This window comes from Haplochromis burtoni, unplaced genomic scaffold (genome assembly GCF_018398535.1).
Source record: "Haplochromis burtoni strain Fernald_Lab_line unplaced genomic scaffold, NCSU_Asbu1 Contig_85, whole genome shotgun sequence".
Taxonomy (NCBI): Eukaryota; Metazoa; Chordata; class Actinopteri; order Cichliformes; family Cichlidae; genus Haplochromis; species Haplochromis burtoni.
Window position 1 is genome coordinate 115,713 of NW_024582446.1, and position 25,000 is coordinate 140,712.

Here is a 25,000-nt window from a genome sequence, read left to right on the forward strand (position 1 = left end):
AACATGGTTGTTGTTCAATAATAAAATTATTCCTCAAAAATACAACTTGCCTAATAATTCTGCACTCCCTGTATTCTTCTTATAAATCGTTTTAACTTGCCTAGCGAGACCAGCTTGTTTCGTCTGAGATTCATTTAGCTCTTGCTTCCGAGCAGAAGTAACAGAGTGGATGAAAGCTCTCCTGCCTAATTCAGTTTGGACCTGAGGGACAGATAGCAAAACTGCTTCCTGTGACTGCAGCAAGTCGTTTCCAAAAGTTTCACAGAGATACGGGAGCATGAATAATAACAGAGTGGGACCAGAATGGCTTTACAGATAAAAGTAAACCAATTGAATGGATCCCTGAATGGAGAGGGCAAGCAGCCAATCAATTTGAGTACACGAGGTACAATAATGAGAGAATGCTTTATGGTCAATAATAAACCTCCCTGATTCAGGAAGCGGATATTAAGAGGAGGGACGTACCGTAAAACATCTCCAGGGTTACCAGACTTTGTCGACCGGTACAGGGTAGCTTATATGTTAACATTTTTGATTGATGAGCGGTTTAATATTTCAGTTAGTTAAATGTACATAGACAGGGTCCTTTAATAAAAGTAAATATGCTTGTATAATCTTAATTATTAGCTAGCTTAGAGTCTATTTGTTATCCTGATCCATACCCACCTAAAATCCTGATTTTGAACCTACTAGAACCTACTAACATTTTACATTCTTCATCGATTGCTGGGTCATTGATACTCTGTCCTCTGCACCAATCTGTATTTCTGGGATTTCTGAAAACACGATCCATGGACCATCTAAGTGCCAGTAATGGTTTTACTGTATTTTGATTATGTTTGGAAATAACTCAGCCATGTATAAGTGTCTATTTAACATCCTGAAAGTTAAGCAGCTACAGGAAATGTTCTCCCCTGGTCTTTTTAATCACATATAACACAACACAAACCAGAAGGAGAAAACTTGGAAGTGCCCAAGCAAATCTTTGGGAGGTGGCAGTCTTTCTGTTAGTGTGACAAATCACAGAGTCAGAAATGTGGATTTGTGAAGACTTATGGGTTGGAATTTTAAAACTGCACTTGATTAAAAAAAGGTTCAAAAAGAGCATTGTGCAAAAGTCCAGAGCCACCTCAGATTTCTATATATTTTGCTAGGAAGATGAGAAAAAGCTCCCGAAATTACTGATTTATTAGTGAGCTTGAAAGTCAGTATTTAATTTAACCACCTACATTCGTCAACACAACCTGAACTCTCTTACTTGCCATTTCTTTAAGTAGTCATCAGGAATAGTTCTCTTCCCACTTCCCGAAGGACATTCAAAGTTAAGTTCTTCTTTGGATGTTGGCTCCCTTTTGTTTAATTCTGTTGAGGTTTGGGCTCTGGGGAGGCCACTCCAAATGACTGATAGTTTTCTACTGTTTTTCTATCCAGGTATGTTTTTACTGCAGTGGCAAGGTTGGGATCATTGTCATGCTGAAAAATGAAGTTGTTGCTAATCAGATTATTTTAGATGGTATTGCATGGCGAATCAAAATCTGATGGTACTTTTCTACGTTCATAATTCCATCAATTTTGATAAGATCCCCCAAAACCACTGACTGAAATGCAAACTCAAACCATGACAGAGTCTGTACTGTGTTTTACAGATAGCTGCAGATACTTTTGTACCTGATCTCCTCCATATATACTAATCATATGAATCCAAGACCTGTTGCCACTGATTTTCATTCCGGTTCTTGTGTAATTTGGCACACCTCAGTCTTTTATCCTAGTTTCCCTTCCTTGACAGCCAACCTACCATTTCTTTTGAGGCTTTAGCAAACAGTGGATTATCTGCAGGCTCCAGTGTATCTCTCGGGTCCTGTGTAAGGTTTTTGATGGATTTTTTTTACTAGTTTTTTCTTCTATTAAGGGGATGACTTTCGACACCATTGATCTGCTGTAGATCATTTTTAGAACTGTCACTTCTTCTCCTGAACTTCAATTGCTGAGATATTTGGGGTGGCGGGAAAAAAAATCGCACCAGCACAGTATTGTGATTTTTTGCATGGTGATACTGTATTAACCCAGGGACATGAAATATCAATATTTTTGGTTAAAAGAATGAAAATAAATACATAAATAATAAATGAAAATACCCTGGGAATACTATTCAACTGCATGACCATCCTGAGATAATGTTAGCTGAACAAGTTTACACTAAATCCAACACTGGAAAAACACTTAGCTTGATAAAGTACGTAATTGCCAGCTTGGCCCATTCAATAGCAGACTGACAACAGAATGATAGCAGGTGACAAAGTTTATGTCACGGTCCTGGGTCAGTGACGCAGTGTTTTGTATTTTCAGTTATTATATAGTCTTTGATTTCATAATTTATCATTTCTGGTTTCTTGGTTTCTGTTCCTGTGCTCCTCCTGTGCTCCGTGTTTCCTGTGTCTCCTCAGTCAGTGCCAAGTCTGTATCTTTGTGATATCTGTGTGATTTGTGTATCTTATTTCAAATAAGAAAAAGCTTTTTTTTAAGCAATGCATTTTATAAGCGATTAAGAATTGATTATTACCTAAAAACTGATTTGAAGCAACAATGTCAAATAGTTGATGGCTTCAGCTCCTCTTTTGTGACAATGTGAGGTTTCCACATGTTTTATATTAGTGGACTTGATCCAGTAATCTGTAGCCACTTTTTGTCTTTTTAACCTATTTATAAAAACTATTATCTTTGCTTGTTGTTCTGTTGATTTTTTTTTTTACTGCATACAGTAAATTTTCTTGCAGTCCTGCAGTTACACTTATCTTGAATTTGCTATTAGCCAGCAGATTCAAACCATGAACCATCTCGCTGTGAATCAACAGTGCTAACCACTGCTCCAATGTGCCACCCTCCTTTGGTAAATATTATCTTAAAAAGATCCTAAATAAGAGCTGTGCCTTTACTCTTTTGTTGTTTGTTGTTTCTATCCAAACAACACCACCTACGGACTAGACTACAGTATAGTACTTCTCTGTGTTGTGCACCTATTCCATACCTATCATATGTGGCCACCATGAAGTTGAGCAGGAGCCCAATGGACTGTTCCACATTGATCTGGTGGGTGGTGGGCAGCCGCTTGTTGAGCTGGTAGTAAATGGAAGACAGAATAGTCTCCAGTCGTGACACATTGATTTCAGCATTGTGGTCCAATGTGTTGAGCCCGTTGTCACGAAAGGCTTCGATCATGTTCCAGACATCCACCAGATGAACTGTGAGGGGGGATTGGCAAACAGACAGAATACAATCAATCAAGTCTGCATTCATGTTCAAACAAATGTTTCTGCTGGTGTTATAACGGCTGAAAAGAGGTGACATTTTTTTCTTACGGTTACATCTCTTCTGCACAAACCGAAGTTTGCAGGCAGTCCTATAAGTTGACAGTCTGATGACATCAAAGTTTTGAGCTCCTGAAAAATAAGAGAAACGCAGTCTCAAAAAATCATCTATACCTGACAAATGTAATCTGATATCAAAGTAAAAATATCACTTAAAGCTTTTTGAATGTTTATTTAATCAGTGATACGCTCTGTGTGGGAGGAATTACACGCGAGGGACCATGCATGTTTGTGCATTACATGAGATAGTGAAAAGACATCTCTCGCAGTCGACTCCACTCACTCATTTCCATGAAGAGCTGTCTCTTCTCCACCATGGCCTTGCCTCGTTTACTGCCTTCCTCGATCATTCTGTGGCACATCAAACACCAGTGCATGCAGCACTTACTCTTACTGTGCTTACTGCACAGCAGCATAGTAATAAATGCAACACACAACTCATTTCAGTGTCAGAAGTCATAGAGATAGGACTAAGAAGGATTTAAATGAACTACACTTCTTGCATACAACTAAAGAAAATGCAGATATATACAGAACAGATGATTTTTGTGGATAAAACAGAATAGAAAAGGATCTGGTGTTCAAGTCTAAATTACATTTACCAGTGGAGGGCACACAGTAAGTGATCCATTATGTGGCTATAATGAATTATTGAAACACTCAGATGAACCCTTGAATACGGCTGTACCAGCAGGAAGTTTGCATTTACCCTCTGCACAAAGGACAGCGTTAGTCATCAATATAACCTTGGTCAACTATGTAGATGATTTTGCTTTGAAATTTCACTTGTTTATTACTAGTCCATTCCCTATTACCGAGAAGGGACAGAGAACTGAAAAGAAATTATATATACATTATACTGAGAGTGTGCTTGGTAAAAGAATAGCCGTGTCAGAACTGTGACTTTTATTAAAAAGAAGAGTTTAACACTGTCCGGATGATGTTACTTCCTTCATTAGGTATATAAGGAAAAATAAAAAAATATATCCTTTCACATTTGTAGGTTTAATATGAAGCTACAATCAGGTGCCAAATAGCTTAGCTTAGTATAAAGATTTGAAAATGTGGAAATTGTTTGCTCTCCAGCTTCTAAAACTCACATAATTACCAGAATAGGTTGTAGTTTAGGGTGGGTTACATAAGGGATATTTATATATAGTATTCCAGTATTTCTGCATAGACAGTTTTACCAGTTTCTGGCTATACTAGCTTACCAATGTGAGAATGTTATAGATCACTTACGCGATCTAACTCTTGGGGGAAGTGGAAATAACTAGAGATGCGCCAACTGACCAACAAGAGACCAGAATCGGCTGATTTCCAGTGTTCTTTGCCCAGACAGGTGACCAGCCAGTCAGCCTCATGTACATATATGGCTTATTATGGGCCAGACCACAATGGCATAGGCAAACAATCATATACTAGCATCTTATTGGGTGAAGACACAAACCTTGGCAAAATAAATCGCCACAAAATGGAACAACAAATTTAATAAGACACTTAAATCCCCCTCACCAAGCTGAACATGGATATTTTAAAAAGGTAGCAAAGGCAAAATGGCTAAAGCTATCAGTATCAGCCTCGGTATGAGCAATGAAAGAGTAAGTGTAACTTACTGCAGTTTGGCAAAATTATTCAATCTTATCAGTTCTTTACTAGTGAAAATAAATTTTGCATTAAAGAAAAGTATGCTGTCTATTGCAGTTCTTAGAAAGAAAATCTCAAGAAGCCAAGGAAATTGCAATCTCTACAAATCTTTTAAAATATGATGACAAAATCTATTTAGCTCTAAACTCACGAGCATGTAAATATTTCTCAATGCCCCCAAATAATTATCTGATACCAAAGAAGAGATGCCTATTGAACAGCTTTAACTGTTGCTGCCTGATTGAACTTCACTGTTGACTCTGTTGTGCATTTTCAAACAGGATTCACTGCTGGTGTATGTTTTCTTCTCAGCTCAGCAGGGAAAGAAAAGCCCCCTTTGAAACAACACAGGTTTCACTACTTCATTCACTTCTTTCTCTGTACTATTTTTCAAAAGCATCTCCATGGCTTTTATTATTGTGATTCCAGTCACTTCTTTACAGTGTCACTTCTCTCAAACACAGGACAATTTAATTTACCGTTACCACCAATTCTTTTGAACTTGTTTTCTTATCTGACAAAAATAATTTACCGTGAAGACAATTTGCACATGGACACCGTATCCTTTCCTGCTTACCAAGCGCTTATATGACATGCTTTACATGTGACATATTATATCACACTGATTTTAAAAGTACTTACCTGCCGCACACTGTATGTCAACAAAGTGAAGCCTTAAACGTTGACCCTGTGAAAAAAAAACAAATTGAAAAAGGTCAGCGAGGGTGTCTTGATATTGACTCGACACCACCATTACTACGAGAGATGAGCTATTTCACGCTGACAAAATGTAGTAGACTTTTAAATAAGTAATTAACACCTCCCTTGTTTACCTCCTTCAAGGACTTATTAACTCTCACTTTGTGCTTTTCTTAACCCCCCCTCCATCGCCTCCTATAGAGATACTGGTGAGCCAGCTAGGGAGCACTCCAGTGCCTGTGGTCTGTGCAAATGATAATTCTCTATGACATCCCGCTCAGCAGTGACTGCATCCTGTGGGCTAATGACACCGACTGAGCTGCAAAGGAACCACTTAATGATGACGGACACAGAGCACATTAGGGATAGCCAATAAGCCATTAGCACTGGGTGTCCCTGGGACCAAGGACTCAAGAGTATCCCAAACATGTTTAGATTACTTGCTTATTCTCATGGTGAATTGAGGGCATTCAGCTGATCAGCAAACCATAGAAGCCAAGGTTCGAAGTGTGTAGACAAGAAGCCCCCCCCCCCTTTTTTTATTTTGCTTTCACTTCTATCCAACCTTGTTTTAGACAGACTGATCTCTAATGTTATGACAGAGCCTATTTCCAGTCACAAACTCGCACCTCTCCCTTGTCTTGAACATTTCTCTGTGCTGCTTACAAGAGCCAGCAAAGATTTTAAAGGGGACGCTTCATTGAAATTAAGTTTTAAATAATAGATATTAATATAATAAGAGCCACATCTAAAGACTATTCTCAACATCAAACAATCTGCTGATATTTTTCTCAAATGTTCAATCAATATTTTTGCCATACGACAGCTTTGGGTGATTTCTTTAACTACAGCCTGGCTTTCTAACAAGCAAAACCTCCCACTTCCTAAACAGCGGGTTGAGTAAAGCAGAAAATCCAGTTGTGGGAATCTGATGTTTGCTTGAAAAACCAAACGAAATGTCAGATTTTTTCCAAATAATTAATTTTTTTGAGCAACTGAATGACTCATCTTCAGCTCTTTGACAACAACCACTCGTTTCACAAGCAGCAAAACCACTCTGTGCAATAGTCAAAAATCAGCTTCAGTGCTTATAAACACCATCACATGCCTTTGGAGCTGGCAAAGCATGGTAGTTTGGATAAAGTCAGACCAATTATATATCATAATTGTGATTCTAAATAGAGAAAAAAAAGAGCTTTGGGGGCATTTTTAGAGCAGATATGTCAAAGAGGCACGGCTGCCCTTTGGCAAAATGGTTAAAAAACATTGGTTATGCAGTGGAAGACCCAGCAGAGACATGTCAGCAAAATATCACAATGGTTCATTGTAAATAAATTCCCTCTATGAGGTAACTGCTGAAATTCATGAGTATGCAACAAGGGTTGCACACTGGCAGTTCGTGTTCACAGACGTGTAATCAGAGCCTGTAAGCAGATGACAGTTTAACGGTTAAGTTGATTATTTGATGGAAGTTTTTAATAATTCATGCCAAAATAAATTCAGCACATTCAGATCACAGTCGGTGTGATCACTGTTTCACCGGTCCCGATCAATGGGATTTCTGGCTAGTGCCATTTATTCATCTCCCCATAAACAATCACAAGCTCGTAATAATTTGGATGTCAGATGCTTGCAGTGAAGTCAGACTGTGTAGTAATCATCACAGGCCTGGAAAGGTGCATTTTACTGTAACCGCACCTTCAGCTCCAAGGTAATGACAACATCCTTTGACGCGAGTCAACATAAGGACTCGGTTACTGCAGTATCTCTCCGCCGCTGATATCATTCACTTCTCCCTTTCTACGAGCCTTAATTCTAACGCTGAGCAGCACCGCAACACTTAAAAATCACTTCTAAAGCGACGGCAGAGCATCAACGCAGCCATGTTGCTGATTTAACCGCCTATTTACCTTATTTCCGCAGTGGGGAATGTGTGTCGTGATGTCCATACATTTATTTTTTATTTTTTTAATTTGTATTTTTTTGGTTAACAAACAATGACAATTCTGCATTTCTTCAAACCCTACTGGTGTCTCCACAGCCAAGTAAGATACATGGCGGGGAATTGGCCTTTACCGGAGGAAAATCGCGCAGGTTGCGTTTAGAGCATCATCATCATCGGTGGCAGCAGCAGCAGCATCAGATAGGGAGGATGTAAGTGGCTATGGGCGAATAAGGGGGATATTTCCTCCGTGCTGGACAGCCCCACTTCTCACCTTTAATAAATCCACGCGTTTCCCCTGATGTTAAAGCTGTCCGGGCGATGAGAAACAGCTCGGACCATCCATCGTCGTTTTTCAAGCCTCTCTCCCGTCTCATCCGACTTCAGTCTTCGCAACTGCGGTTGTAGCCGCACACAGAAACGTAGAGGCGCCCTGCTCCGCTCGGCATCGTCAGCGACCCAGCGGCAGAGGACAGTAGATACAAGCAGGCACGAAGATGCCATGCGCGACCAACTACTAGTACACTTTACGCATGTGCGCACGCACACTGGTTAAAGGCGCACTACTATTATTAATACCGCTGTTACTCTGAAATATAATCCCCAATATTATACACTGAATAGGAAGAAGCACAGAATTCATTTAGACTCATTTAAAGGGATACTGCAGCAGCTTGGGACTTTCATAAAGAGGGGAAAGAAAGAGATGTGGCCGGCGCAAATACTTTCTAAAAAGTATCATGACTTTCTAGTTGTCTGGAGAACCAAGCTCCATAACTCCTGGGCTCTACATTTCCCATAATGCAGTTCAACAGCGTCATAGAGTGTTCCTGTTCTTTATTCAACAACTGGACTCTTGTGGATAATATACTGACCCCAAATGTTTTTAAATATTAAATTAAATATAGTTTATTTTTTGAAGCTATTTAATGAAAATAATACCCCCTCCCCAACTGTGACAGTTTGGTGACCTCATATAAAAACATGTATCCCTCCTAAGGGCAGAGATCTTTAGGAGACACCCCACCACATTTCTTTTTTACATTTTTCTAAGACAGTCAGGGATAACTCAGCTACAGTAATCAGGGTTATTATGTCAAACTTTGGAGCAACAGAATTTTTTTTCAGACTGGCCCATGGAGGGGTCGTAACATTATTGTGCTTTTTAAAAAAAAAAGTGTATATATATATATATATATATATATATATATATATATATATATATAAAAAAATAAAAAAAAAAAGAAAAAAAAACACACAAATTTTCTCACAGAAGAAACTTTTTCCATTATTATTTATTCATAATATTCTATTACTTTGATAAAATACACTTTGTTTACAAGTTCTGATTACTATATTACATTCACCTGGAGTTTTAAATGGAGACAAAATGACACTGACATTTAAGAAATTCACCTAGTGTCAAACATGACATTAAAAGAAGAAGGGGAAAAAAAGTGGAGACCCCCCCCCCTTCCCTTCTTCCAGCCATTTTCTATATGATGTGCTCTACACATCCAAATGCACACACACAGTTAGCCTTAGTATTGATTGGGACTGCTGTTTGACTCATGTTTCAGTCATCATTAACCAAAATTTCAGCTGCCTTTAGGATTGAGAATGATTGTTGTTAATATTTTTTGCAGTGCAATCCAGTCCAGCAGGACTCTAACATCACTTTCAACCAAATATGACGTAAATGTTTAATGGGGATCAAAAATGAGAATAAAAAAGACATCTGTATCACTAACTCAAACATCATTATGTCATTAATAAGTGAAATTTCTATGCCTTGTGAAACTCCTGCTAGATTCTAGCCCTCAAAAATAACTTTCCACAAGACACACCCACCAAATAAAAAATAAAACTATATTAATTGAATGACTTTTAAATGGTGCATTAAAACATTATCTTTTCATAAAGTGATGATGCAAATAGACAAGTAAAAGCTACACTTTAGACAACATCTTCATTGAAAAATATAGACCAATGGATTCACTAAAAAACCCGGACCATACAGAATATCAGATACCTGGACTATTTGAAAAGTGATTATTCTGCACGGTGGTCTGTCCAGCCTAGAAAAAAAAAACACTATAGGAAAGAACGGGACAGCCAATATATTAATATAGTAAATACCCTGTTGATTTGTCAAAAACAATTAGCAAATAGATCTTTTATATTAAAATATATTAATTAAAATATATTACTTTGATTAACTAGTCAGACATTTAAAAACAACTTCTGATTATTTTTTGTTTTCTTTAAGGTGACTTTGGCATACTACCTTGGAAATAATTGCTATAAAAGAGGTCGTGTTTTGTACCTCCAGGAGATTCTAAAATATAGTAGATGTGTCAATATTTGTAACCAGCAAAAACACAAAACTTTTGGAGATAACACTTCAAACACAGTGGCCTTTTTACAAGTCAGTACGCACTAAGCACTAATGTTAAAATCATCATAACGGGCCTGCAAAGGTTATAACAAGTGCTGACACCACTAATGTGTTGTGCATCACAAAGACAAATTACTGTTGATTAAATACATATGTGACAAATATCATTTTTACAATACTTCCAACCACAGTATTATAGAGGATCACTCTCTTAATTTCCTGGAAAAAGGCCACGTTAAAGTGAAGTGTTACACTCACTTATTGATGTATTGGTGACATATTGTACCTGTTTTTAGCATATTTCACTGTTCTTCTCTATTTTCATTCCACAGTAAAAAAAAAACAAAAACAAAAAAAGAAAAAAATTTTGAAATAAAGAGCCAGTTATGCTCAAGCAAGGTGTGCAGCACGAATAAAATAACAATATTTCTACATCTAGGCAAATACCATACATGAGCAAGTATATACAGCAAAATAACAAAATTGTCAGCATTTTCTCCACCCGCCTTGAGTGTTTAAATTAAGTTTGCCACTGCTGATTTACCTATACAGACGCACAAGCATTAGAAATCCCACACCAAGGGAGATCATATCCACAAACCTGATTTTTGGGGAGGAAATGCTGATTCACGCAGTAGGAAGTGACTTCAGACCTTCATTGGAAGTGAAAAGATCTTAATTTACCAACAAGGATTATAGAGGAATTATATATGATTCTCTTTTCTTTAGGTTTGATTTTAAGTGCTGTACACTGTTATTACTTTATATCCAGATGGTTTTCGAGTTCTTTGCCTTGGAAACAAGTCAGGTTGATTTATATAAAGTATAATTCAAAAATCACTCTATATCTTCTTACTAAAACTATACATGCTCATTTCTAGTTCTTAAATCTGAGTGTGTTCAGTAATAAAAGTACAGTTTCATATAAAATAGTTACTGTAAGTTGCATTTCCCTGCCACACATGCATAAATGCCAAATAGGAGGTACTCTACATCAAATGATTATCATTAGCGCCCTTTTTCTTCTTTTTTTTCTTCTTTTTTTTGCCGTTAAACCATAACTGATTAGGACCAATAATAAAAAGTGTCAGTCTAAAGCACAACAGTCATTATGTTCTAAAAAAAAAATAGCAACATTCATTTTCCCTCCTCAAAAAAAACAAAAAGAAAAAAAAAAAACTAGAATATATATTTTAAAAAATATATCACACTAATCTAGCCAAGTGCAAACACTGCCAGTTTTCATTTCTCACATATCTGACAACATTTGATTGAAAATGGATTGGCATTTCTATGACACAATTGCACAAAACGACTTTTCTTAGATGTTAGTGGAAAAACAAGACCATCCAGTGTAAATCCTTGCCTTTCCCACAACGAACCGATCCTAGAGCCGTTTTCTCCAGAGTGTGACTTAACATGTTTCAGCCTATTATGCACTGATTCTAAAACACTTGCTTCTGCTTTGTGCTGTGACAATACAACTCTAACCAATTTTTTGTTACTGTTAATTTAATATCATCGTACCACTAAACACGAGACACATAGTTTTGAGGGGCCTATGCAGTCATCATGGCAAAAAGCTCCACACCCCTTGCACATGATCATTGCCTTCAGTCGGCAGTAGCATTTAGACTGGACGTCCTCCATGTTGGAGCCCTCAATGAATGACTGTTCAGGTGAGGGCTCGCCCTGGTGGCCGTGGTCTAATGAGTGACCAGCAGGTATGGTGGTAACAGTCACTGAGAAGGACATAACGCTCCCGTGGATGCCACCACCATCAGCTTCTGATGAGGATGTGGAAGAGCCGGTGCCTGCAGTGCTGCGGTTCAAAGTGTGAGGTACGGACATGCTGATAGTGCCACCGTAGCATGACGCTACCGGGGGTTCCTGATTATCGAGTGTTCTCTGGGATTGAAAGGCAGTCGGCCGCTGGTGACTGGGATCCACGTGGGTAAGATATGGCTCGGAGTTTCCTTGATTACTATTGCAGAGTTCGAGGTGCCTTCGGTGTGATTGAGAAAAGGGGCTGGTGTCTTTGGTGGTTGCGCTGGTGTTGTTGTTATCACCACCAGCTTCAAAATACTCTGATCCAGGCTCAGTCTTTATGTTATAGTGATGCTGAAAGCCCGCTGGTTCATTAGACTTGCCTACTGAGCATCTTTGCTGCTCTGTTTTGACCCCAGAAGGAAACAGAAAAACCTTCCTGGCTGGTTGGTCCTCCTTGGCTGCGTCCTCTGCTTCTGTGGTTTCCCTTTTTGTGCTGGTTACAGTTGTGTTTGGAATGGCAGACAGGTGAAGTCTCCTGCTCTCTGATCCTCTGCCATACGTGGAGACATTGAGCAGGTAATGTCCTGTCATGGCAGGCCTTGGCATCCTCCTTCGACCCAAAAAACCAACAGAAATCCTGGATTGATCCTGTCGCTCTTCTGCGTGCATCAGTTGCTGAACTTTGTACTGAGGTGACTGAGGCCCTACACCCCCTCCATAAGGCTGACTTTGTTGGACTTTCCTCTGCATTAGAGCCTGTAGGATCTGCTCCTGAGTCTCCTTGTCAGGAAGTTCCCTGTGATGTTTTGTGTTTTCTGAGAAAACACCAGCTCGGCCTGATGTATTGAACTTCTCAGCCCTGTGCTCAGCAGAATGTGACGCCTTTCCCATAGTACCAGAGGAGAAGTTTGACATCTTTACTTCCACCTTGGATAGCGGTTTTGGGAGGATCTGCTCCAGTGGAACTTCTTTGCCCTGCAGAAGCTGAGTGACCAGCGGGTTGTTTGCAGGGATGCAGGAGCTGATTCTGGTTGTTGATCCAGCAGTTAATGGGATTTCCTGTTCCTTTGAAGCATGCACCAATGATGGTTGTGCTGATACACTTGAACTCTTTTGGACGCTATGGATTCCTGTACTGACTGTACCAGCAGAAAGACTTGTATGTTTTTCTTCAGTTTTGCTTAAGTACTTCTGAGACTGGTTTGGGCTACATGGACCAAAAGAGTCCACTTGGCAAGGAGAAGATATACTAAACTGTGTGGCTGCTAACCTAGCAGATCCCTGTGGGGATGTCGGGCTGGATAAGTGGTGTGTCTGCTCACTACTGCCTCCACCTGGCCCTGGGCCTGGCACTGCCCCCTTTGAAGCAGATGATGCTGCTGCTGCTGCTGCACGTTGTGCTCGGGCAAGCTGAGCTTTGGCTTTGATATCTGCCAAAGTGCGAGCACCAGTACGGCATGGGCTACTAAGTGGGCTTGGGAGGGGAGTCCTCGGTGAGATCTGGCTAGGTGACACAGGCAAGGGAAGAATTCGTGATACTGGGATCTGCAAAATGGGAAAAAAAACAAAACGGAGATGAATTCCCATTTGTATATATAAAAAATATAAATAAAAAAAAAAACATATAACAATATAAATAGGCTTCAAGCTGTATCCTATTTTATTTTCCCACACGTACAAAACAACAAACTCTGGGATTTACTGGGAAAACTCTAAGTCTTTGGAGCATAGTGAGACTAACAATATACTCAGCAAGTATAGTTTCCCAACTCTGAAAAGATAAAGCTACAGACCTGTCAGGTCCGCTCAGAAAATAGAGTGATCTGAGCAGACTTTGAGCTGCCACATTTATTCCTACCTTTAGTGGTGGAACCCTCTGACTTGTTGTTGAAGTTGGTGTAGCAGGGCTGGATATGGATGATGCTGAGGGAGACGCAGATGAGAATGAAGACACTGAAGAAACTGACGACATGCGGGGTCTTTTCTCTGGTGTTAATTCACCCTCTATCTCACTGAGAGATTTCCTTTTCAGTGGCTCTGAGGAGCCACTGGGCTCAGAGATGATCTCTTCGCTCTCTGCAGCAGGCTTAACCATAGACACCGACTGAACTTCTTTCAACTCTGAACTAGCCTTTGGTGGAGGGCTGCTGTCCACAGACAACTGGGAGCGTTCAGTTTTCTCCTCCTTCATGTCTTCCTTGCGCTCCTTTTCTGGCACTGTACATGCTGCACTCCATTCACCACGTTTCTCAACCTCTGGTGCTCTCACTGCTGCTGCCAGTCCAGTATTTGCAGTTGTATTCATCTTCCGATCCTCAGCATACTGTGAGCGTCGCGTCTTCATGGGTTCTGCAGTAAAGACAGGCTCTTTTTGAGCAGGCAGTGCTTTCAGAGGCTCCTGTGACGATGTCTGCGCTGGCTTTACGTCTTTTGCAGGAGCATCAGTCAGGCTGCTGTCCTTGGTGCACTTAGATTCCTCTAGTGCTTGAGCGACAGGTCCTGTCTGATGAGAGGGGGACTGAGGCCTGGCAGACTCCTGATTCAAATCAGCCTTTGTCAGCTCTTTGGATTCCTCATAGCTGAGCCCAGAACTGTACAATAGAAAGGGAGACAAAGAAAAAGAGAGAAAAAAACCCCATAAATCTATGAATTAAGTCTTTCTTGAATGAGGAAAAAGTCATTAAACACTTATCTTTTAAATTATTTTAAAAAAAAAATACACAAGAAGAGCTTTGAAAATGACAATAGCCCAAACAAACTAAAAACTATTAATCAGCTAGTATTGTTTTATTCATTGTAGTATTTTACTTTTCAATCTGTTCTTTTTCTTATGAATTGCTTAATTTTTAACAACAAACTTGACAACAAATGACAAATCTTTGAATCACAGAATCTAATCTGAAGTTGTGCATTAAAAGTGAAACTGTTGGAAAAAATTCATACATCCATAAAACGAATGACACTTATGAGCGCTATCTGGGCATTGCACTGACATACTATTTTGCCCTGTTTGGTTAATCTGTTCCAATATGTTATACAGAAAGTAAATATCCTTTAGAAACAGATATTCAATCAATATTCTTAAGAAAAGTGACTGTTCCATTTTCCTTTTGTAAATACTACAAGTACTAAGATTTTAGTCTTTTTTGATATTTAAGAAAAAAATACTACACTGCAAGCTAAGGGAGGGTGTAACCTAGGCCAGTTTTTGTAGATATAATTTCCTGATGTCCCCTAAAGTTCCCCTAGAGGATGATGGAAAAGATGACAGCTGTAAAAGTGAACTAACTGAAGGTGTGTGTGACTGTGCTATGGCTGTTTAGACCAGGCATCATTTGATACAGGACACCAAGGACAGTATATAAAGAAAATTAAATAAAACCTGTCCTGATATCTTATTAAAAACTCTGCCAGGTCAGGATTAGATGACCTTTGGTAAGACTGAGAACTCTTTTTGGCTCTCATTTTCTTTGAAAGCCTTCAAAGGGCTTTCTGAGAGTGAAGACATGGGGTTTTTTACAGTTAAAGTAAGAAGTTGGTTTAGGTTAAGGTTTGGATAAAGATGTCACACTTATTTGTGATGGTTAAACTTGGGATTAGGTGGGGTTAGAGTCTCGGGAAAGCAATAACACCAATACATGTCCTCACAAGAAAAGCCAAGCAAACATGCCTCATACTCATTCTCCCTGAACACAGAGATTCTAAAATTTTAGCTAAAATATTAGAATTGGTCATCTAAACAACCCCAAACCTACGACACACTTATTCGGGGCTAAAGATCTTCACCTGCCAAGTGGAGACCACCGAACAGCTGGACTGACAGATTAGCAAGATACTGTATGATGTCCAAGTTCATGAGAACTAGGTAGGATTAGTGGATCAAGAAATTATAAATGAAACAGAGAACCTACTTCTCCCCATAATAGTTTTCAAAGAAGGCTTCCTTCCAGTGCTCAACTTTCTTTTCCTTCTCAATTTCTTGGCGCATTCGGAGCTGCAATTCAGGAGTGAATTCCCCTAAAAATGGAAGAGTCACAAAAGAGCAAATGTAAACCTTGGTGTTGTGCTTTTTTTTTTTTTAATGTGAATTGAATTTTGCAGTTATGAAATGAAAGCTTTTGAACTAACCCTCAGCCAGCCTGTCTTTCCAAGACTGAGCTGCTGATGTGAAAAACTCATTGTTTAAGGCAGAGCTAGTGACCTTCAGAAGGCCGTCCATGCAAGCCTGAGGAGAGAAGGCACAATGTTATGACTAACAGCATGACGATCAACATCACTGCATCGGTACATTGACCTTATTTGGATTCTGCCTATGATATAGAATTTGCATCAAGAATCATACAAATGTTTTACAGAGATTAAAAAGATATTTTATGAGGCATATATCAAATAATGACTGACAGATACTGCACACAGCAACAATTTTACTTACACATTTACATTTAATGTAATATAAATAGCAAACGTTATAACATATGTATAATTTTAGGGCTACCTGGCGGTCTACTTCTGGCAGAAGTTTGACCAGCCTTTGCTGGCAGTCTGGAGGCAAGACAGAGAAAGTGTGCTTGTTGATGATTGCTCGCAGGTTGGTGTTAACCAAAATAGAGTCTGGCGTCTCCACGTCTATTTTATACTTGGCACGTTTTATCTGCCCTGCGATACAAACAAAACAGGAAACAGATGTAAACCAAGGGAGATTCAATAATGCAAAGAAACAACTGTGAATTATGTAGTTCACTTTTAAATGTAGTAAAATAATTTGTTTTACTTAACTGTTTTCTGTCAAAGTAGAATAATTTTACTTACACCTAAGAAATAACTATGCAGACAATTAATTCTAGATTACAAGCAGACACAGAAAAGCTGAACATATAAAGTTAAACCCAACTGTCAGATTATTCTTAACACTCGAAACAAAAATTCTTACTGTAAATAATTTGGTTAACCCGATGTTAGAAAATTTCACTCACATATGAATTAATAGTGCGTCTGTGACTGTTTGTGGCATACTAATGGATATTTGTGCTATCAGGCTGATTAATGTGGGAGTGATTTAAAATACACTAAGAGGTTGTTATTGTGTGCCATTGTGCTCCTAACTGTCCTAAAGAGTATTTTTATTTGCTTCTTAAAAACAAAGCAGGACTACAGGGAAACTACTAATTGCTAACTTTTGTCTGTTAAATATTATAATTAAATCATAAAAATTTCCACACAACTGATTTAAATAAAAGCAATTGTCTGAATTACCTGCACTGAGGCGACTGGACCTTTGGGGAACCTTTCTGGGTACGACTGGGTGGCATAAATCTGATTGGAAAGAAGAAGAGGAGCTAAAGGAAATGCTCTGAGAAATGAAAGCCAGAGATCTGACTGCTTCAGTTTCCACATTAAAGCTGCCAATTATATGAGTCATGTTTGGATGATGATGATACATAACCTTTTGTAGTCTAGCTATAAAAACCTGCAATAATAAACAGGATAATTCCCAGAACTACATCACTATCCATCATCTATCTACAAAACTGTGAGTAATATCATGCAATTAACATCGGTAAACTATCCAACAATTTGGCAATGTAAGAGTTACCACCTACCAGTTTTTGTTGTAATGTTATCTGCCATGTCTTTAAGGGTTTTCAGAAGCAGTCTTGGACTGGAGGAGGTTGGCATTCCCCCCTGTCTACGCTGGTTTCTCTGCTGCTGCTGCTTTAGGGCCTTAAAATGAACAACACAGAAAGACACAAATAGCCAGCAGTATGAGAAAAACAGAGTGTGAATATGTGTAACCCTCTGTTTCCCTGCAATTGCTCCCCAAGGGCCACTTGCCTGGTTAAATAACAGCTAAATAACAGCAGAGCAATGGAACATAGGTTGCATAACAGAGGCATAAATCCTCGCCTTGCTGTAAATCTGAGAACAAGTCAGATCAAATTTGTCACAAATTTCTCTACACGTTTAAAGAAGCAAAGAAAGGAGGTCCACCACAATAAGATATAAAATAGGAAACAATAAACAGATCCGTCCAGTAATGTTTCAGCCAAGTCGCCATCTTGTAGTGTTACCTACGCCCAAATAATGAATACAAATTCACACCAGCACAGATGGAGTGAATTACAATGTGTGCAATCAAATTAAATCTAATTAAATGGAACACAAAAGGCAAAAGACAGCCAATGGGAAATGGGTTCTTTGAAAACATTAATACTGTAAAAACAACAAAAAAACAGCTACAGGCATTTCTCCCTGATGTTTGAAATAATCAGCAAGACGTCAGATAGAGAACAAAAAAAAACAAAGAACACCAGCTGAAACACTACCATTGAGTTATATGCTGCCAATTAAAACAAAGTAATGAACATAATCATACAAATTTAATTGCTCATTGTAGCCCAAAAAGAGCCCAAGTCTAAGACTCCACACTCTGTATACCGATGTAAAAACAAAAGGGTGGATTTGCATAGTGCAGAACACAGAGGGAGTGATTTATATGGGAGTGGGGTGTGGCAGGAACTCATGTTACTCATCTGAGTAGGGAGGATAAGTTAACAACTTAAATGTATGTTTAAAAAAGAAAAACAACAAGAAATATATGTTGTTTGCTGTACCTGTTTCAAAGCTTTCTTGCTGTGTTTCTGCGAGGGAGAGATGAGCTTACTGGTGGGGACAGACGGCGACGAGCATCGAGGCTGTGGAGACGACGGCTGTGACTGCAGCTTGGAGGGAACTATGAAATACAGAAGCACAAAACAGATGTTACCAAATACATTTCCTGAGGGCGGTGTGCAGACTTTATAACATTGTGCTTTTGTTTTGGCGAAACTGAAACCAATTCTGTAGACAAAGAAGCAGATTACATTACCTTACTAAAATATCGTATTGTTAAAAATGAGCTCAACTTCAGAACAATCCCCCTCCTACTATCTGCCTTCTGTTTCTTACAGAACATCTTTCTACATTCTGCAGCAGTTCCTTCCCAGTGCTGCCTAATTTGCATTTGACTTTGCAGTCCTTTGCATCGATTATTTCAAAAATAAAGCAATATCAGAGCCCTCCTACTCAGCTGTAAACCAAGGTTATTTGCTTGGTACTTTTAAGTTGTGCATAATGAGGAAGTGGTCACGGGTCATACTGAGAAAAATCAGTTTCCTGTTTTAACCGTCACTTAAGTTATTCAAGTGGCAGTGAGAAATAATAAGAATCGGTAAGACCACAACCTGAGGAAAACAAAATAATTGGCACTTGATGAAAAGCTCCCTCTCTCAAACCGCATTGTAATCAGGCACAATCAGGTGTTCATTTCACAATAAAGCAATATCTTAACCCCACAGAATCACAAAAGATCAGAAACCGTTGTAATGTGGCTGTTGTGCACTGCCAGCAGGCTCTTGGTGAACAATTATCAGACAGCATTAAGGACAAAGTAAAGCTCAAAGATAAAACCCACCTTTCGCTATCATCATGTTCAGTGCTGCGTGTATTCCAGGAAATGTTTTTGATGAGGTGGTGTATTTTATGTTTGTGGTAAAACCACTTTCCAACTTGGCATGTCTAATGCGACTTGAGCTAGTTTCCGGTGTTTCCACAATAACCTACATCATCAGCTGACAGGGGGGTGTTAACTCTAACTGGCATAACCAATCAGCTACAATCACCTAAAAAAAAAAAAAAGCCAAACATTATTGCATTATGATCTGTTGATGGGGTTTTTTCCTTCTCTGTTGACTGATGAACAGTGATGACACTTCAGCAAAAAACACACGCTCACTCTTTAATAAACGTCAACAGGGGTTGCATCTAAAGGTGTTTAAGGAGTTAGTAAAGACATTTCAGTGCTTTATTAAGTAGTATTCACTGTTAATCTATATAGGTGGTCTGGAAGTTAGATAATGGTGACATATTTCAAATCTATAACACTGATCAACAAGTGTTTTGTTTTTCAAAATGTACTTTTTGACCCCAAATCTGAAAACCATTTTCATCTGGTTAAGCCATTCCAAGTACTGGACAACTGGGATGACTGAACACACACAGCAATGTGTTTCAACATTTAAGATGTAAGTTTGGTCTCGAGAAAAGTGAAGCCAAAATCAACAAAGATGTTTTTGTTAGTCCTGAAATCCGTGAACTGATGCTTGACAATGAGTTTGAAAGGAAATTGTAGCCAGCTGGATCAGCAGCATAGGAAACATTTGTGCAAGTAGCCAGAATTTTCTTGGCAATCTCAGAGCAGAGAACTTGTGTTTAACATGCTGAAATCATATCAGTTAATGATATGATGTTATTGTTTTGTCAACGTTCTTTCCATCAAATCTGAGCGATGTCAGTGATGAGCATGGTGAAAAATTTAATCAAGATATTAAAGTGATGGAAAACTGATATCAGGAAAAATTTAATCCGAGGATGAAGGGTGATTACTGTTAATTCTTGCAAGGAGAGACAGATATACAAGCAAAAAACCAAGTGCCTCAAACATTTTTAAGTGCGCTGAAAATGTGCTTTATTGTGTCTCTCATATCACCTTCTTGTTTATTTTCAGGAAAAAAAACCCACATTAAAACTGTTTTAATGGGAAATAGTTAACATTCCAGAGATTGCACTGATACATTATAATGATATTCAAGTGTTAAAAGAATATGATGGGTACTTCCAAAATCTTATGCGCAAAAGTTAATTAGATTTCATATCTAAAATCAGCTTCTCACTGCAAACTCCAGCTTCCTTCCATAGTCCAAAGACATGCAACTAAAACTAGCTTAACCAGGTTAGCTAGTTTGAGTTAGTTATACTGGAAATCTAAGGTGTAATGTTGAATGTGAGCACAAATGGTTGTGTGGCTCCATCAACTAGCTCTGCGATAGACTGGCAACCTGTTTAGGGTGTACCCAACCTTTCATCTGTAATAGCTGGATTAGGTTCCAGCCCCACTGCAACCCGAAATTGGATAAGCAGAGGAAGATGGATGGATAATTTTGTTTGAAATCTGCAGGAAATATAAGCTAAACATGTAATCGAGCTATTAAGAATGAGACCCTTTCTTCATGGCAGACAATCTGACTGTTCAAACTGCCCATTTATTCACTCTGTAGTCTACTATTCAGTAGAGTAAATCAGCCATCCTGCAGTGCATTTCAAAATTACAGCTGCAAATTTCATCCACTACAAGTATGCACTGGTACAGTTCATACACTGACTTGGACCATAATGTTTGAGCAGTCTGCTGTCACAAGTTAAAAAACAAATATTCATTACATATTGATAGAATATGATTTTCTTACCCTCTGAGAATTCCTGGTGAACACTTAAAACTAAAAGACCTACCAAAACTGTATTTGAGACTACAGGTACAACTAAATTTTTGGCATGTCTGAAATGTGATGATGAGTAGCCTGCTTATCAAATATTTACTTTAACGGAATTTACTGCTTTACATCAATTATGTTAATTCACAGTTACAGCTAAAATCTTCATCATTCTTAGCTAAATAAAAAATACTTCATATAAAGCACACATTTTTGTGTTATGAAGTATTTCAATGCAATGGTGAGTTATGATAATTACAATGAGTACTTTTTTTTTTTTTTTTTAAAAGCCATAATTACAAATTAGATTACAAACAGACAGCACATATTAATGTTGTAGCGGTAAAGGTAGGACCAAATTATCTTGCAACAAAGAAATGTCTGGAAACTCATTGCAAACAAGTGACTTTAAAATTTATGGTCATGTGTAAGTTAATTAAAGAACCTGTATGCAAGGGCACAATACCTCTTCGCATCCACCTTCCTCTCCTGCCCTCTTGACTGATAGCACTACTGTTGTTTTCTGAGCTTCGAGAGTCAGAAAGATTGTCACTGCTCTCCTCAGAGCCCTCTTCCGACAGCTCCTTCACCACATCTGAGATGTCCTTCTATATGAAAAACAGAGCAAAAGACTCCATGTTATTTTTATGCAGGAAACAGAGCGGAGGAACAGTTAAGCAGAAGTAAATAAGAAAATGACCAGTTACAGCATGTACATTCATAACTTAATTTGTGTCCAGGTACCCGAAAAGCTGCAATTAGCAAAGAAAAACATGTGCTAGTTCTTTTTTCCTGTATTGGCTGAGTAATAAACAGTGCCTTGTGTCTCACAAACCTTTAATGTGTAGACTCCCATTCTGCCCGGAACTTTGTAGAAGATTCCCTCCTCACCACGAGAGTTCGTGTGCAGCATTGCATTCAGACACGCCAGTGGTGAAGTTCCGCTGGATCACAAGAGGAAAAACACAGTTTACACATCTGTTCCCCCATAAATCAGATGGCTGGGAAAAGACGAAGGAAGGGGAGAGGTTGGTCTGGTAACTTGGGAGAAGCTGCTATCATGCATCAGGAAAACATGTGTGAGTTTAGGTCAGATTTGCATCAGTGCAGTTAGAGGGGAAATTTGCTCTGTGCTTTATGAGAAATCAGCTGCAGAAAACTGATCCACTGCTCATCTAATTAAAGTGATGGACCGATATTCACAGAATAAAGGGGTCTGACATAAAAATGCCTGTTGCAAAAAAAGTAATCTGTCAAGCTTTGCTTAAGTCATGCACAAATCTAGACTGACAAATTGAACCTTACTTTTTTTTTTGGTCAAATTGCATTTGTGCTGCTTTACACAGTATAACACATAAGGCTTTGAACAATATAATTACCAGAAAAAATAAAAGTCTATTTTTAATTTTTGGGAAATTACTCTAGTTATGCTTAAATATTTCTAATTTTTATTTTGTTAATTAATCGGAAAAAAAATGAAAATGTAATTTTTATGCAACAGGTGGCTGTGGAAGCTCAAACTATGAACGTAGCATTGCATTTTTATGCAACCTCACCTAGAACATGTTATTCCTATTAACATGCAAAAAGGCAACTCCAAACAAACCTGCATTGCTGTGAGTTTGTTAAGATAAGCGGTGGGGGCTACTTTTTCTTACCTTCTGGATGAGAATAGTGAAAGTGAAACAAAAAGAAATAAAACAATTATTAATTGAGTAAAGTAACTGTGACTATGTGAATAACAAAAAGGCACATGATATGAGCAGCTGAGAAATGACAGATGACACCTGTTGTGCTCTCATGAAAATGTCTCAGATATGAAGTGTATCTGCAGCTCCAAAGCTATGACAACAAGGACCTGTGTACCTTATTTCCTTAAGTCTTTCTCTTTGGATCACTTGCAAGATCTCTTTATGGCTCATAGGTGTATTAGGGTACTTCTCCAGAACCTAGAAAATAAAAATGCAGATGATTATATTTTGCTGATAGATTATTTAAAGGAAAAATATTCAGAAATTAAGAGGCAGCCCAAAGGTTACTTCATTAAAGATATCACATTTTTTACACATCAGTAAAATTAAATTAAAATAAATAACCATAGGAACAACACTCCTCACTCACCAAGATATTTCTGTACTGTTCGGCAAGCTAACAGGATTTTATCTGTAGTAGGAGGTACAGGCTCCCCTTATGTAAGTATAACCACTGTAAATATCCATTTGTTTCTCTGTCAGTTAAACTGCAAAGTGCTCATGACTGACTGACAGAGAAGTGGCAAAGGTTTTGAAGCTTTTTTTTAATCTACTAATTGTTATTTGTTCTAATGACTGTGTGCCTTTTTAGGGTTTTTGTCTTGATTTTTATTGATTTTCGATGCAAGACTTGCCTGATCCAGGACGATTTCCTCAATCTTAGCTTAAAGCCTGAGCAATTTATGCAAAAACTCAACTAGTTTGTATTATGGTTAAAATGATCCAGTCAACAAGCACAGCACAGTTGTGTTTTGTATTTCTTTCTTTTTTCCACTATTAGAAATATATTTGGCATGAATATTTTGCAATCTCTGGAGAAAATGCACAGAATCCGTCTAGTAATAAATAAGGGGTGGTAAATTAAAGTTTCATTTGGGTTTGAGGTGGATGCACCACCTTATGCTGTAACATCTCACTTCTCTGAGTGTTGGCTGAAAAAAAAAACATGACAATAAAAGCTTCTCATAACAGTATAATAATAATAACAACAACAACAACAACATATCAGCAACTTTAAATCGGTAATTTAAAAAAACTACTATGGGTGACCTTAAGATGTAGCGCTTACACTTTTCCCAAACCCTCTCGAAAAGCCTTGAATTACTTTAGCTAGTGTTTTGAGCACTGCAATGAAACATAACTTTGAGTCCTACAAACGTTATCGCTATTTATTTTCTATGCAGTTAGCATACTACACGCTGTGCGCAAACTATTAAGTGTAAATACCTGTATGAAACTAACGCAAGGCGTTACAGCCGATTGCAATGTGCTTAAATTATAAATTACTATTGGACGTTTTGATAATTTTATACTCGTTAGCATGCTATGCTGTCAGCTAGCTCAATGCTAACAACATATATTGTACTCTTGCAAAACGCTAGCATGACTAGACGGACTTTGTCATCGATTTTGTAGTTAAGTAGTTTGCTCTTGGGTTGCTTTAACTACGGAAACAGGAGGTTTTGTAGTGGTTTATTTCCAAATAATACAAATCAAACTTGTTGACGAACAGAGTTGCGTTAGCAGGCGTTAGCCCATGCTAGTCGCGCTAGCGCGCAACATTGGCGTGATTACTTCACGGTTACTTCATTGGACTTAATATCCTACGAGACCTGTCAGCCTTACTATCCCCACAAAACACATACAGTGGGTTCAGAGGCATGCTTGGGTGCACATGACTTATATTTATTTCGCTGTATTTATGCTTTGAGGTGCCACTTGATGAAAGCTACAAGGCTAGTAGTGACAGCGGTCTTTCCAAATGTCGAACCGTCAACACAGGCCTTGCGCGGTGCACGCAACATTTCATCTTCACCAGCAGGTCGTGAACTCATAAACACAGTTGTACAAGTGGGAGCGTTCAAGGAAAACAACCACAACAAACGCTACATAAAACACCAAGAATACCGTTTTCGCTGCTTCCGCCCACGTCCTCCCCTTCTTCTTCTTCTGTCTCTCCCTCATTGCGAATGTCCTGTTGCAGAGTAGTCTTCAATTTCTGTTTCAGTTAAAATGTTGCTTTAGTTACCGCGTAAGATCCACTCCGTCTGCCATGTTGGACTTACTGTAAAAGAGTCATGTGACTCTAAAAGAAACGTCATCTTACTGTATGTAGCTGT

General features: G+C 38.5%; 2 protein-coding genes across 8 annotated transcripts in view; both read right to left on the reverse strand.

Annotated features, from left to right (window-relative positions):
• dtnbb (dystrobrevin, beta b) overlaps window positions 1-8,170 on the reverse strand; it is a 38,681-nt gene extending 30,511 nt beyond the window's left edge. For 2 of the 5 annotated variants that reach the window (XM_005925969.2, XM_014334754.2), the window contains exons 1-5: window positions 7,931-8,170; window positions 5,658-5,703; window positions 3,652-3,719; window positions 3,360-3,440; window positions 3,029-3,242 (exon numbers count right to left, since the gene is read on the reverse strand). In XM_005925969.2, the coding sequence (XP_005926031.1) occupies window positions 3,029-3,242; window positions 3,360-3,440; window positions 3,652-3,718 (362 nt within the window). In that variant the 5' untranslated portion in view covers window position 3,719; window positions 5,658-5,703; window positions 7,931-8,170. The remainder of the gene's footprint in view (window positions 1-3,028; window positions 3,243-3,359; window positions 3,441-3,651; window positions 3,720-5,657; window positions 5,704-7,930) is intronic. The other 3 variants (XM_014334753.2, XM_005925972.3, XM_005925970.3) reach the window with 3 other exon arrangements.
• A 1,911-nt stretch (window positions 8,171-10,081) lies between these two features.
• On the reverse strand, window positions 10,082-24,970 carry asxl2 (ASXL transcriptional regulator 2). 3 transcript variants are annotated; one of them, XM_005925975.2, is made up of 13 exons: window positions 24,789-24,970; window positions 22,996-23,078; window positions 22,788-22,790; window positions 21,965-22,073; window positions 21,596-21,737; window positions 18,436-18,554; window positions 17,425-17,545; window positions 17,078-17,137; window positions 16,320-16,480; window positions 15,953-16,049; window positions 15,736-15,841; window positions 13,683-14,415; window positions 10,082-13,369 (listed from the first exon to the last, which is right to left on the reverse strand). In XM_005925975.2, the coding sequence occupies exons 1-13, from the start codon at window positions 24,843-24,845 to the stop codon at window positions 11,573-11,575; spliced, it is 3,588 nt and encodes a 1,195-aa protein (XP_005926037.1). In that variant the 5' UTR covers window positions 24,846-24,970; the 3' UTR covers window positions 10,082-11,572. The 3 variants fall into 3 exon arrangements, with proteins under 3 accessions (XP_005926037.1, XP_005926038.1, XP_005926040.1); XM_005925976.2 differs by lacking the exon at window positions 22,788-22,790; XM_005925978.3 differs by lacking the exons at window positions 21,596-21,737; window positions 21,965-22,073; window positions 22,788-22,790; window positions 22,996-23,078; window positions 24,789-24,970 and adding an exon at window positions 19,275-21,589.
• Between the last annotated feature and the right edge of the window lie 30 nt (window positions 24,971-25,000).

What these genes read in the sequence shown, in the direction of transcription:
- asxl2 (XM_005925975.2), bottom strand. Translation starts at nt 24,845, where the DNA reads ATGAGGGAGAGACAGAAGAAGAAGAAGGGGAGGACGTGGGCGGAAGCA. An exon ending in TGCCAGAAGTAGACCGCCAG is followed by an intron (nt 16,050 to 16,319) that starts GTAGCCCTAAAA and finishes TTCTCTCCTCAG; the next exon opens with GCTTGCATGGACGGCCTTCT. An exon ending in GAAAACTATTATGGGGAGAA is followed by an intron (nt 14,416 to 15,735) that starts GTAGGTTCTCTG and finishes TCTATTGTACAG; the next exon opens with TTCTGGGCTCAGCTATGAGG.